The 13,938-nt window shown below is 39.8% G+C and overlaps 1 protein-coding gene across 3 annotated transcripts in view; it reads right to left on the bottom strand.

The window, feature by feature from the left end:
• Positions 1 to 13,677, bottom strand: part of cd276 (CD276 molecule) — a 73,457-nt gene extending 59,780 nt beyond the window's left edge. The window contains exons 1-2 of one of the 3 annotated variants that reach the window (XM_061039661.1): positions 13,411 to 13,677; positions 4,139 to 4,234 (exon numbers count right to left, since the gene is read on the bottom strand). In XM_061039661.1, the coding sequence (XP_060895644.1) occupies positions 4,139 to 4,217 (79 nt within the window). In that variant the 5' untranslated portion in view covers positions 4,218 to 4,234; positions 13,411 to 13,677. Of the gene's footprint in view, positions 1 to 4,138; positions 4,235 to 11,550; positions 11,642 to 13,410 lie in introns of those variants that run through there. The other 2 variants (XM_061039668.1, XM_061039651.1) reach the window with 2 other exon arrangements.
• Positions 13,678 to 13,938: the final 261 nt, after the last annotated feature.

Below are 13,938 nucleotides of genomic sequence, written 5' to 3'. Positions count from 1 at the left end.
TCTGCTCTCTCTGCCTCCCTTCCTTCATAGATGTGTGCCATCTCATATCCCGTCAATAACCTGTTAATGGGCTCCGGCAGTCAGATAATAGCACCGGCTGAAGAACAGCAGGCAGATAAGGGCAAGCCTCTAGCTTACGAGCCTGAGAGACAGAGAGCCTTTGATGAGTGGGAGGCTGGGGATGAAGAAAGGAGGAGTGGGGTGGTGGACAATAAAGCCCCTTGAGGAAGTAAGGGGGTTACAGGGTTAGATCTAACTTGATTGCAGCTTATTTCTAATAATGTCAGGCTACATCGAGGTGCACACACACTCTGGCAATCAGAGCAGTGGAGCCAGGACATGGAGTGGATGAGAAAGACAGGCATTAAGGATATTTTTTATGCATCTGATGATGTAGGAGTTTTATATCTGCTGCCTTATGAAATGAAGTTTTTTCGCACAGGTTCATTTGCATTGCCGATTCATGATTTCATGCACCAGAAATGATATGAGGTTAAATGAGGGTCAGTTTGTCGGCAGCTGTGCGACTCCAGATGACAGAGCAGCCATGTCTGACATCATCACTGCCGCTTCATCGAGGCAACACCCTGGAGGTAGAGGTGTTTCCCACTGTCAGCTGTTGGGATGCTTTCTCAGCAAGTCAGTATCTGTGATGCTTTCCAAGCACAGATCAGTAGCTATTCAACCCATTCATCACAGCCCACTAGGCACACAGCAGACCCACATATGGCTCCAGGCCCCTCTTCCCTCCAGAACTGCAATCTCGGCATATTAACTGTATCAATTTTTTAACGATTCCCACAAGGCTGCATTTTTAGGACTTGTTGAAATAATCATGAGGTGCTTGTTGGGTAATGCACTCTGTTTCAATGAGCGTGCTGTGAGAAAAGAAGAGCTCGGGAAACGGTGAGACACAGGGGCGAGCCAACAGAGACTGGTCATTATGTATGCACTGCGGCGAAACCAATCTTTGTTGAGTCTGTCCTCGATTGTTTTTAAAAGGATACTTCACTGGACGCAATCAAATTAGCAAGAACATCACTGATATGGGGTAATAACCCTAAATTGAATTTCTGCACGGGCTAAAGTGTCCCCTCTTTACAGAATCAATTGCTGTGAAGAGAAAAGGAGGACAGGAAGAGGGCAATCATAGTTAGTAGACCTTTAAAAAGTACACCAGAGATGCAGACATGAGCAGGCTATTTTCACGCTCCACAGCCTTGCCATAATGCGGGCCTTCTGACGACTACCACAGATGCAATCTATCCAATTATGGTAATTAATTTGAATTACCTTACAGCTCCCATTACTGAGAGGGAACCCCGGGTCAGCTTTCAATTTCTGCGTTTGCATGAATACAATTTTCTTTTCATTGTTTGGGTGCTAAGAGCTGCGCATGGCAGAGCTTTGGCAGCCTAGTGGCTTTGCTAACTGAACAGAGAGGATGACAACAACAAGCAATTAGTTAGACAGCCTCCTGTTAGCTCTGCCACTGGCTGACACTGCTGTGTGCTGTGCTGCAGCAAGCCAAGGACGTTACTGTACACTGCTTTGGTTGTGGCTCAGTCATTACTGTACAAATATATTTATATTTTATGCATTATGCTGACATTTGTAACCACTATGGGTTACAATAAGTGAGGCAAAAATATACTAGATATTACAAGCAAACAGCAGGGTCATGGGTCAAAGCAAGACTCTCTCCTCAACACTTTCTTTACTCCTGCTTCCTCAATAGTGCATTCAATAGGAAGAAAAACACACAAACCACTTGCAGACAAGGCCCTTAACGGCTGCACTGACACAACAGCTGTGCGATGCTGTCTGAGCAACATCAGGGAGAGGTTTCACCAAGAACAATCCATCATCTGAAGCCTGAGTCAGGATACAGCTGGGAGCTACAGAGACAATGTTGCTGCTTGGGACAACACAGTTGTCATGTTCTGCCCTTGCGTGGTTTTCTTATCCAAGTATTCTTTTTCATGATGGAAATATTATTGGCAGAGACCACAAAGAGTAATTGTGTCTTCTGAAACAGGCACTTCCTGGAGTGACAGGGTGATGTCATGGCTGAATTCAAGTAAGATTACAGCCAGAAATAATCCCAGCGAGGGACCTAGGAGACCCTGAATCATCTTATGACAGAAATGCATAAAAAATGGAGAGCTGCTCACAGGATTTTCCTTCCCAATACAACAATTCTGACACCTAGACTTCAGTATTGGCTGATACAGATTACCCCTCTGATCAAAGAACAATCCAACAACATTCAGATAATCAATTTGCTAGCTTTGATTAACCTTACACTCTGCTAGCACTACACTGTTTTTGTTGTTTTGGTGACACAATAAGTGACATGAAACCATCTGTTTTTTTTAAGGTGCCTATGCGGCTAAGGTATTGGATCTGTGTGTGCATATACTTTCAGATATGCAGCTGCATTTTAGGCAGCACAGGAGGCATACACAGATACATGTAGTGGTTTCAGAACTATTCTGCACATAAAGACAAATAGTCTATTGGGATAATATATGTGTGGCCAATAGTAGCAACAAATGGCTTTTATTGATCAAAGGCAAAAAATGACATTCAATTTAGTTGTTAACTGTTTTCCTTAAGTGGTGAAAAAATAAAAAGGTGTGTCAATTTTTCTGCAGAAAAACTTATTAAGTATATCTCACAGCATGATATGAATTAAAACGGGTTGAATGGAGTCTGTTTTTCTCTGTAATGCACCTGAATACTCTAAGCTAGTGGCACAGTTGGAGTTTCTTATGTTACACTAAATTAAATCCACAAAGCATGCTGTGTTTTGTTTCATCATGTTACATGTGCAGACGATAGCATCAAACTAAGCTCCGACTAATAGACTTAGAGCTCCACTTAGCAGAGAGAAACTGAATCATTGTGTGAGCTACAATGGCCTATCACCCGTAAGTTAAAGGGCTCCATCAGTCTCCAACACCTCCTCCTCCTCCTCCTCCTCCTCCTCCTCCTCCTCCTCCTCTTCTTCTTCCCTCCTAGTGAGAGGAGCGAGTCAGGCAGTGGATGCCACGCAGCCAGTAATGAGGCGGCCGCGGGCCCATTTGTGCTGGGAGAGAATAGGTCCCTAATGAACCACAGAAGACACTTAGGTCCACTGAGTCAAGATTGAAATGTGCCACTGATGGCCGATAGGAGGTTATGTCAGCTCAACCAGAGAGCAGAAAAGGCAAAAAATAGCTCTTTTTAAATGATGGTGTTTGAGACGATAAGACTTCTTTGTGAACTTTGCAAATGTTATGATGTGCAGAAGACACCATTCAGAGCTCACTTCCTCCTTCTTCTTCTTCTTCTTCTTCCGGCTATACATTAATATTAAGGATAATGGTCCACTGTGAGATATTAATTTACAATACGTAATCCACACACTAACCAGGGAAGGGTTGACCCTCTTTCCATTACTCATTCTCTTCTTCTATTCAATGTGTATTTTAAAGTTGTCAAGCCTATGCCCGCTATTTGTCTCTTTGTTATGATGACACATGTTTTCTTGGAGCACCATTTCAACTGAAGTGAAACTTTTGAGTGCGTGAGTTATGAGTCCTCCATTGCAACATCAGCCCCCGCCCTGCTTCCCAGTGTTATAAACATAAAGAGGATGACTTCCACATCACACTCCCTGAGTCACAGCAGAAAAAAACTGCACCTCTGGCACTTTTTATCTTGGGCCTCACCCTAGCCCTGAGCTGTACTCCTCCACCTGTCAGAGAAAGGTTGAAGCGATTCTCTTTTACAAGCAGAATTAAGAGAAAAGTACAAAAAAAGCCGCCCATATCATAGAGTTGTAACCCTGTAAAAACTCATCTTAAAGGAATTATGGTGAAAAATGTCTTTTCACTCCCTGAGGCAGAGCTTCTGTATAAATAAGAATATGTTCTCAGTCTTATAAATGATGAGAGTTTAAACAGGGAGGGTTTATAACTTTCCAACTACTGGCACATTATTTTTGGGAGTTGCCTCATCTGAACTGTTGTTTTGCCCAGTGAAGCCTTTGAAGGGGAAAAGACTAATAGGCCCTGCAGGGTGTATTGTTATACAAAATGTGGTATTTCCCACAGCGATGACTCGGATCTAATGGCAGGGAACAGAAACCCACCCAGTGCTTGGACGGCCAGCATGGCGGGCATCAGGAGGGACAGCATAATCTTCCAGGCTGGATTCAAACCGTGGGTCATCTTCTTCAGACACAGCACTGCAGGGAGAAAAACACAGACAACTGAGGAGGAGGAGAGAACACAAACACAACAGAAAAACACAATATGAAGATGTGTGGGTAGAAGGGTGATTAAGATCTGGCTAAAAGAGAAAGAGGCGTCTTATGTCTCTTTTTTTTTTAGCCTGCTTTTTTTTACTTGGCTGGTGGAGTTTTAGAGCAGTAGACAATGCATTCTGTGTAGGCTATAGATGCATGCAAACACATACTATGCACACAATGCATGTAAGCGTATAGTATAAGCTATTCAAAAGTCTACAATTATTGTATGTGACTTCTCTGAAACATCTGAAGGAGACTATTTCAGTTTTTTTTCTGGCCTGCTGAAGGCTTTCCTCTTTCAGACAGAGTGCAGCTGTGATGACAAATGGGGACTTCCAAAGTTGACAGGAAACAGCCAAGTCATTCACTCTGCTATCCAGAGGGAAAACACTGCTTTAGGAATGAGTAGAGACAGACAAAACCATCCCCTCCCTGTCTGCTTCCACTCGACTCAGCATGAAACATTTATGAGGTGTACATCTCAGAGAGAGGTCACTTTCTCCATGTGTATTTTTTGCGACAGAAACTACTTGTATCTTTTTTTTTTACAACAATCTGGGAATTACATTTTTTTTTTCAATCATATGAGGACTTGCCCTTGAGTCTTTTTTGAGTCATTTGTTATCACAAAAGTGGTCAGGTTTGCCTGCTGCATGCAGTCTCAGAAAACTTCAATGTTCATGTATGATGAACACCTCAAAACGTTGTGTGTCTACTGAAGTTTGATTCTGTGTTATAAAACAGTAAGGCCTTTGACACACAGTCAACGTCATGTTTCAGAGGAGCCAAAAACTACCTGGAGAGTAAAAATAAGCAATTCTTTAACCCTATGGTACACGTTGGTGATATTTTTTTTGGGGGGATAAACCTGAAAAATAAATATTCAACCTTTGAAGACAAGGGAAGATGCATACTGGGTGATTGATTCTGTGTACAAAGATCGTTTAACTAATAATATTCTTTTTTAAGACATCTTGTTGGGCTTTTAATGCCATTATTTAGAGACAGGACAATGGATAGAGTCGGAAATCAGGGAGAGAGAGAGTGGGGATTCCAGCCCAGGCCGCCTGCTAAGAGGACTGTAGCCTCTTAACATGGGGTGTGCGCAGTAACCACTTAGCTACCGGCACCCCCCCACTAATAATCTTTTCTGTCCTGCAACTACACACAATGACAGAACATCTCAAGGCTCATAATGTTCATGTATGACAACATTCAGAGGAAGTGTGTGTAACAGACAAATTTGTAATACGGTAGTAAGCAACTGTGTCCTATAATATCAAGAACTGTTCAACAAATATCTGTTTTCTTCATCTGTTGAAATGTGCTTTTTTTTGCAGCTGTTTATTGATTTTAAATGCTAATTACAAAGGAGACAAAATGACTGTGAACCTGAGCGCTTAACACCTTGCAACTAAAAACCTTTGTGTCACACTAAGCATCCCCTGGGGACAAAGTTTTACCTCTTACCTCACAGGAGCTTTAAGAAAACAATTGCTGCAGAAAATAACCATCAACAAAGTCAACCAACCAAACATCACAAACAAATCAAGGCATCACAACCAAATCAAGACATCACAACCAAATCAAGACATCACAAATAATCAAGACATCACAACTAAATCAAGACATCACAACCAAATCAAGACATCACAACCAAATCAAGACATCACAAAAAAAATCAAAACATCACAACCAAATCAAGACATCACAACCAAATCAAGACATCACAACCAAATCAAGACATCACAAATAATCAAGACATCACAAATAATCAAGACACCACAACTAAATCAAGACATCACAACTAAATCAAGACATCACAACCAAATCAAGACATCACAACCAAATCAAGACACCATAACCAAATCAAGACATCACAACCAAATCAAGACACCATAACCAAATCAAGACATCACAACCAAATCAAGACATCACAACCAAATCAAGACATCACAACCAAATCAAGACATCACAACCAAATCAAGACATCACAACCAAATCAAGACACCACAACCAAATCAAGACATCACAACCAAATCAAGACATCACAACCAAATCAAGACATCACAACCAAATCAAGACACCACAACCAAATCAAGACATCACAACCAAATCAAGACATCACAACAACTAAATCAAGACACCATAACTAGATCATCAATAGAAAAGATTGCAGATGGCAAAACCTTATGCAGGCACCAAAATCAATTGTACACCCACTGGCTTTAGTCTGATGAGCATTTAGTGCCTGATCAACATTGGCCTGCCTCCAAAGATAATAGCCCCCTTCGGATTCTCCATTCATATAATCTATTCTAAGACAAATGACAACATATAACCAAACAACTTTTTTGTTTAAAAATACATTTAGCTATGTTCTATTGTCTGTGGCTGGATTGCCTTTAGATGGTAATGCCTTTTCCTTGCATTTTGATGTATTGGCTGCATGTGGTTATGGTGTCAGTATTGTCTACTTTTTGTTGCCTTGCCTTTATTTTGCTGTATTTGATTGTGTTGAATGCATTTCTACAATTCTACAACTTATTTAGCAGACACTTTTATCCAAAGCAACGTACATCAGAGAGTAAGTAAAACAAAAGCGAGGACCTAGAGAGGAGGAAAACGATGTCAGTAAGTGCAAAAGAACAGCTTTAAGTCAGATTGGACACTAATGCTGACAGGCAGTGCACAGAGGCAAAGCACAACATTGACAGCTGTTCTTGGGAGCTCAATCAGTATAGAAACCATCTTAAAATCATGTTTATCAAACAAAAACCATCATCATTACCATCATCATCATCAATAATAATTAGGTTATGTTGTCTTGATTTGGTTGCGTTGTCTTTGGTTGTGGTGTCTTTGGTTGAGGTGTCTTAATTTGGTTGTGTTGTCTTTGGTTGTGTTGTCTTTGGTTGTGGTGTCTTTGGTTGTTGTGTCTTGATTTGGTTGTGTTGTCTTTGGTTGTGGTGTTTTTGGTTGTGTTGTCTTTGGTTGTGTTGTCTTTGGTTGTGTTGTCTTTGGTTGAGGTGTCTTTGGTTGTGGTGTCTTGATTTGGTTGTGTTGTCTTTGGTTGTGTTGTCTTGATTTGGTTGTGTTGTCTTTGGTTGTGTTGTCTTTGGTTGTGGTGTCTTTGGTTGTGGTGTCTTTGGTTGTGTTGTCTTTGGTTGTGGTGTCTTTGGTTGTGGTGTCTTTGGTTGTGTTGTCTTTGGTTGTGTTGTCTTTGGTTGTGTTGTCTTTGGTTGTGGTGTCTTTGGTTGTGGTGTCTTGATTTGGTTGTGTTGTCTTGATTTAGTTGTGTTGTCTTTGGTTGTGGTGTCTTGATTTAGTTATGGTGTCTTGATTTGGTTGTGGTGTCTTAAGTTGATGTGCCTTGATTTGGTTGTGTTGTATTGATTTAGTTGTGTTGTCTTTGGTTGTGGTGTCTTGATTTGGTTGTGGTGTCTTTGGTTGATGTGCCTTGATTTGGTTGTGTTGTCTTAAGTTGATGTGCCTTGATTTGGTTGTGTTGTCTTGATTTGGTTGTGTTGTCTTTGGTTGTGGTGCCTTGATTTGGCAGAAGGACATTTTTCATCAGTAAACACAACTTACACAAGCACAGGACAAGATCAGCAAAGAGATAAGAGGTCAAACTTTGTCCCCAGGGGATGCTTAGTGTGACACAATGGTTTTTAGTTGTACGGTGTTAAGCTCTCAGGTTCACAGCCATATTGTCTTAAGTGGAAATCATCCTTTGTAATTAGTATTTAAAATCAAATGTCATTATATATAATGAGGTAAAAGTAAGCTGTATCCCAGCTCCATTGGTTGCCTGATAAATCATTCAACAAAAATAGCTATTGTAGCTTTTTTAACACTTTATCATACTTAGGGTATTATAAAAACTATCCCTTCATCCAGTGTATCCTCTGGAGTAACTAGGGTTCTTCTTAAAAGCAGGAGATATGGTGACTACACATCATCTTTATATGACTGAAATACATTTAAAAAACTACAACAGGCTGTATAGCCAATATACAAATAGACTATATGATGTATATTTAATTTCTAAGAACTCAAGGTTATATATATCAATACTGTTTTTAAGTTCATTAATATTTCACAACTGATGTCAAGACAATGCTTTAATTTTTTTAGAATGAAATAGAAACAATGTCATAGGTGACAATATTGTTGAAAGCAGCGGGTTCACTCTGAGTGTCATCATATAAATCATATGTAAGATAGAAAATATGAGACAAAATGTATTAGGAATAACTATAAACTGTTTTAACTATATATATATTACAGAATACAATTATATTGTGTCTTGTTGTTAAGTCTTAATCAATTGTTTGTGGCCACCTCCTCCCACATACACATCCATAGGGCCGCATTGTACCAGGTCGCCCTGAAATCCTGGCTGCACTAGTTTCCTGTTAGGGGCTGGTGACAGCATAGGGTCAAGTGAAAAGTCAAATAACTTGCTTTTATGTTGAGATAAAAGTCTAAAGAAGATAAAAATGACATAGTTTAATGTTTGGTGTCCTTACTTAAAAAATGACAGACTTTGATATACATACCTTTTGAATTTTTGTTTCAATTTTCAATTTCCGCCTAAACTACATGTGTGTTTAAGTGTGTTCAAAAATTGAAAATGGTATTGATAAAAACTTTACATAATTGTAACTAATAACTATCTGTGAACATCCTGTCCAAATTTGGTGAAATTCTGATTCTGATTCCCAGAGATACATGTGATAAGGCTAGAGCTGTCCCTTTTGGAGAAGCCCTAATTTGACCTATTTTTGTTTTTTTGGTAAGATGCATAAAACATCCAAAAAAAGTTATTTTGCAGTAAAATATTTTTATACAACTATCCGTTTCATAAACTAGACATGTTCAAGTTATGAAAAAATATGGTCGTCCTTTGTTCTACCTCGGGTAGGGGTATCTCGAAAACTAAAGCCTTTTTTGGAGGGTTTGTTCCTCTACTATAAGCAGAAAAGCATGTAAGTAACAATCTGTCAGCAGTCATAAAGCATTTAGTTTCCTGTCAATAACTCATTTAGAGTTACATCATTTTTTTTCTACATAAAAAGAAAAAGGTGCAAAGCTCTGCTTATCTACTCTCTACACTCCTGTCTTCATGCAGAATCAGAATCATAAACATCACCATGTCTACCCATACTCTTTAAAACTCTTTTCTTCAACAATCAAGAAGCAGGTTTATGTGCCATGAGAGAGTGATGACAAGGAAATGTTTTCCTTTAACAAAGTTCCTTTTCCTTTAACATTATCAATATCCACTTCTGCTTCTACCGTTTTTAAATGAAGGGGTATAAGAGTTTTTAATAATATCCAAGTTTGTTACCACAAGTGGTGAGGAGTTCAACCAGCATCCTCATTAGTTACATCTGATGAAAGACTTCAAATCAAGGTGTGGCTAGATGCTGAAACATCCCACCGATCAACTTAAGTGAAACCTTATGTCAGAGATGTTAAATGTTTGCATGGATCAACAATTATAAGCGTTCAGCAAACGTTTCTTTCTCATGTTTTGTACATATAGAAACACATTTAAATTTGGAAGTTTTTGACAGATCAGTGTTTGGGTGATGTTTTGTTATGGTATCTTATACAGAAGGACTATTATTGTCAGCTGTAGCTCCACCTCATGACCTATGTCCTGAATGACCTAAGCAGAATCGTTTCCTTTGGGCTTAATTTATGACTTCAGCAGAGGGGATGTGGCTAGGAGTGCAGCCTCATCACAAAGTTTTCCTAGAACAGCACACACACTCTCAACATGCTCTCTGGATTTTCAGAAGGCATTAGCCTACCAGAGACAGTCTTTGAAATAAGTTCTTACAACGCTACCTGAATCTTCTGAAACGTTTAACCCTTAGAGAGATTTTTCACTGCACACAAAACCAAAAGGGAATACATATTCTACAAGGTACAACAGGCCAGGCAAACATCTCAACCATCCTTTCCAAAAGGGTGAGATTTCTGTAAGTAAGTAAGTTTAAATATGCCAACACACCAAACCACAGTCTGCCTCTGCCTGTAGCGTGCAGACACCAGGAAGCCATCAAAGGGTTTTTTACTGAATGACTCAAGTGCTTAGCTGACCCCATGCCGGCATGGAAATGCTGTTTGCCTCCTTTCATTTTACAATTCAGCCTTAACGATTCAGCTCCATGTCAGGGATCAAAGCAAGCAAGACATACTTCCAACTTTCAACCTGAAGAGTACAATTATGATACAATAAAGTTTAACCATAGAAGATTGTGTTTTAATAATAGAGCTCTTCTGTCCATCACTGTTGCACCAATGTATCAATGCTATAGCTAGCTCTTCATTCAGATGTCAATGCTGTTCATGTTATTAATGAATAATGGTGCTCAATAAATGTGCACCATCAAAAAAGGAAAGTGAAAGACTTGTTGACAGTCTGAATGTCTTCACTTTCTTTAAGTGATTGTTGAGCAGCTTTTGGAGCACAATGACCGGCGTTTTCATTTCATCTACGGATTGTTAAGCTCCTAACTGAGGTCAAGGAAAGAAATGATTTCTTAGTATCACAGAACATTTAGGATTATAATTCTGCTGTGGTCAGGGTACTATCAGAATTGTTTCACCCTGTCTTTTATGAATGTTTGCATCATCATCCAAGAAATCTTTGAAAGTATATGGCTCACAGTATAGCTGCAGGGGGCGGCATTCAGAGTGCACATCTGAAGACAGCGTCGAAGGGTGCTTCAAATGTGCCGCACTAATTCCTCCTCCAATCCATTTCTTCCTTTGTGGCCCCCAACATATTACGAGAACAATCGCAGCAATTAAAAAGAGCTGGTGGACTCCCAAGTGTAATATGGTTTCAACGCACTCAAATAGCTGCCATTACTAAAGTTATAAAAGGAGACTTAAAACTTCTAATTATCTTTAAAATAACAGGTTAAATGACTCAATGTTAGCTAGTTCAGGGGATGCTGTTGAGGTTGATAGGCGACAAGGGTGGCATTTAGAAACTAAAGAGTAAGGACGGGAAGAGCTGGTGACACAATTGGGAAATACTCTCTCGACCAGGCAATCTCATTTTAGATCGTTGTCAGTCTAAGCACACCACCAAGACTGGGTCCTTCAAATGATGCTACCTCTGAACTGAGACACAGCCTATGTCTTTACTGACACCACCATTCATGATTTTACTCTTCTCCTGGAAGACAGGCAATTCTTAAACAACTATAAACACAACGACTGTGACTGACCTTTTGGGCTCAAATGTCTCATTGGCATATGGCTGCCATCATTGCCAGGCTTCTCAAACCACTGAGAATCATTCATCCCCTGATGATGGGGACATTTCCAACTTGGAAGACATCAACCTTTCAAATCCACACAGCGACAAGCCCTCTGAAGGGATGACTGGGTTCACTTTATGCAGGTTAATGTTATTAGTCAATTCATTTAGTACATATCACATAGTCAAAGTATACACTAGTTAATCCAACTGAGGCAACAATGGCTTCATTAGCTTCAAAACAGCTGTATAAAAGTTTAAATTGCAAACTTACTTAATTGAAACTCTAGTCTATGTTTACACTGAATTGTGCATCCATTTCATACAGTATCCAATAATATGCAAAATAATGCAGCACAAGACTGTATATTTTTTTATCTAATTTACATGGTAGACGGGGACAATAGGGTATAAATTATCATACAAATTGTATAGGATTTGTATTACAATGGGATGTATAAAACTGTTGACCCACTTTTGTAAGCAGGAGCCAATTTACTGTAACCTTTATCTCACAGCAGTGTGATGTACAGTGTGTGAAATAATAGATGTGATAATACAATACTTTGAACTGCCCACTGTTACAAACTGCAATCTCATACATGGCAAATGATGTGTTGGACATCATTATCTCTCTGCTATCAGTTACTATTTCCTATACATGTTGTCAGAATGAAAAAAAAACGACATCCTCCTAAACCCCACAGGAAGCAATGTACCTGCCAGCAAAGCACAGCTGCACCAGAATGTGATAAGGGAACCATGTGGCCATGAAACATTCTCATTACAGACTGTAGCATCCAGCCGAGCTTATTTACTTGTGACACCTTAGCAACTTTTTCTCCCCCGGTTTAAGGGGGGAAACTTTAAGAAACTTACAAGAAAAAAAACGAAAAAGTGTGGCAGGAATAGTTGGCATCATTTTTCCACTTCTTTTTTTTTTTTAAATCATACTAAGGTTGTCTTACTATGATAGATGAAATAGATTACAGTTTCATTTTTCAACCTACAGATCTTGTGTCATCAAAAAAACCTGTCACCTGTCAATTAAGACCGTGTTCATAATTTTGCCTGCATTTTTGGTAATAAAAAACAAAACCCAATTGGTGGTGCCTGTACAATTTTTTTGTTTGCTGTTGTGTAAGGTGTTCATACCATTTGATTTTGACAAGTATTGAATCAAAGTTTAGAATTATGATATCATGACAACTCCACACAATGCTAGTCCTCAGTTGACCCCTGAGATTTGTCTCATGACCCCCTTTTGGGTCTCCCAACTCAGGATGGGAACTTAGCATATCCTGATACAGTGCTGTCCTCACACACTCTTCACCACATATATTAATAGGCCTAAATGAGTACAAACATGTAGCCTAGTTACATAAAAAAGACTGAATTATGAGTCAAAGAAAATGTTTTGGATAAAGTAGGCAGCTACGTCACTTCCCAATAAGAGTTGCCAAACTCTGAGTCATGGAAGATACCGTTAAATGATGATGCAGTGTCGCCTGCTCGTCAAACGGGGGCGCAGTCCACTTCATTCATAAATGGCAATAGCTCAAAATATGAAACAGTATAGGATTATCGTATAGCTAAGCAGGCCTCTGTGTTGATTTAAAACAAGAAAAAAAAATGTCCTGCTTGCCTGTAAATGGAGCCAAACTACGTGAACTAGTTATCCTGCCCCGGCTGAGTTCATGGGGTTCTCCAGCTCCCCGCCAGCTGTTGCTCGTCTTTGAATCTTAAAAGTTATCTTTCTAATTAGCCCACACATGATAAGCTTTCTGTTGTTCGTGCTCTGCTTTCAGACAAGTTTCTTCAGGCTTACCATGTTAGGAGGACGGAAAAACTTAAAAAAGCACCGACCATCCAGCGGCGGTGACTCTTTTCCCCCTGACCAGCTCAGCCGATGTTATTTTCAGGAGTAGTTCAACAAAGCTCTGCTGACACTGCTGCCGTCGCTGCAACAGCCTGAGTTGACGGTGTATGAAGCTGTAGGATGTTTTTTTTTTCAGTGTGTGGGTATGTCCATTGATTTGGGTGCGCTTGTCTCTTCACAGAAACCACTCCTTGCCGCTTTGTCCAGCAGTGATGTCATGGGTAAGGGGGGCGTCTCGAGAGTCCCGACCCCTAGGTTAACCATTTGAGAGCACACACCTATATCTACCTCGTTTTCTCACAATGTGCTTTTATGATAAACTTACGTTTTGATTCACGCTGCCGTAACTCAGGGTGACTGGAATCATTTAAATGAAAAAAATCTATCGTGACATGCCGAGTCAGTAGCCTAGAATTTACCTCATATGGTCCTTGAACGCCTCATTGCAGCCCGTAGAATAGATGGGCTTTTATGCAG

This window comes from Labrus mixtus, chromosome 1 (genome assembly GCF_963584025.1).
Source record: "Labrus mixtus chromosome 1, fLabMix1.1, whole genome shotgun sequence".
NCBI classification, from domain to species: domain Eukaryota; kingdom Metazoa; phylum Chordata; class Actinopteri; order Labriformes; family Labridae; genus Labrus; species Labrus mixtus.
This window is presented reverse-complemented; position numbering and strand designations above follow the sequence as displayed.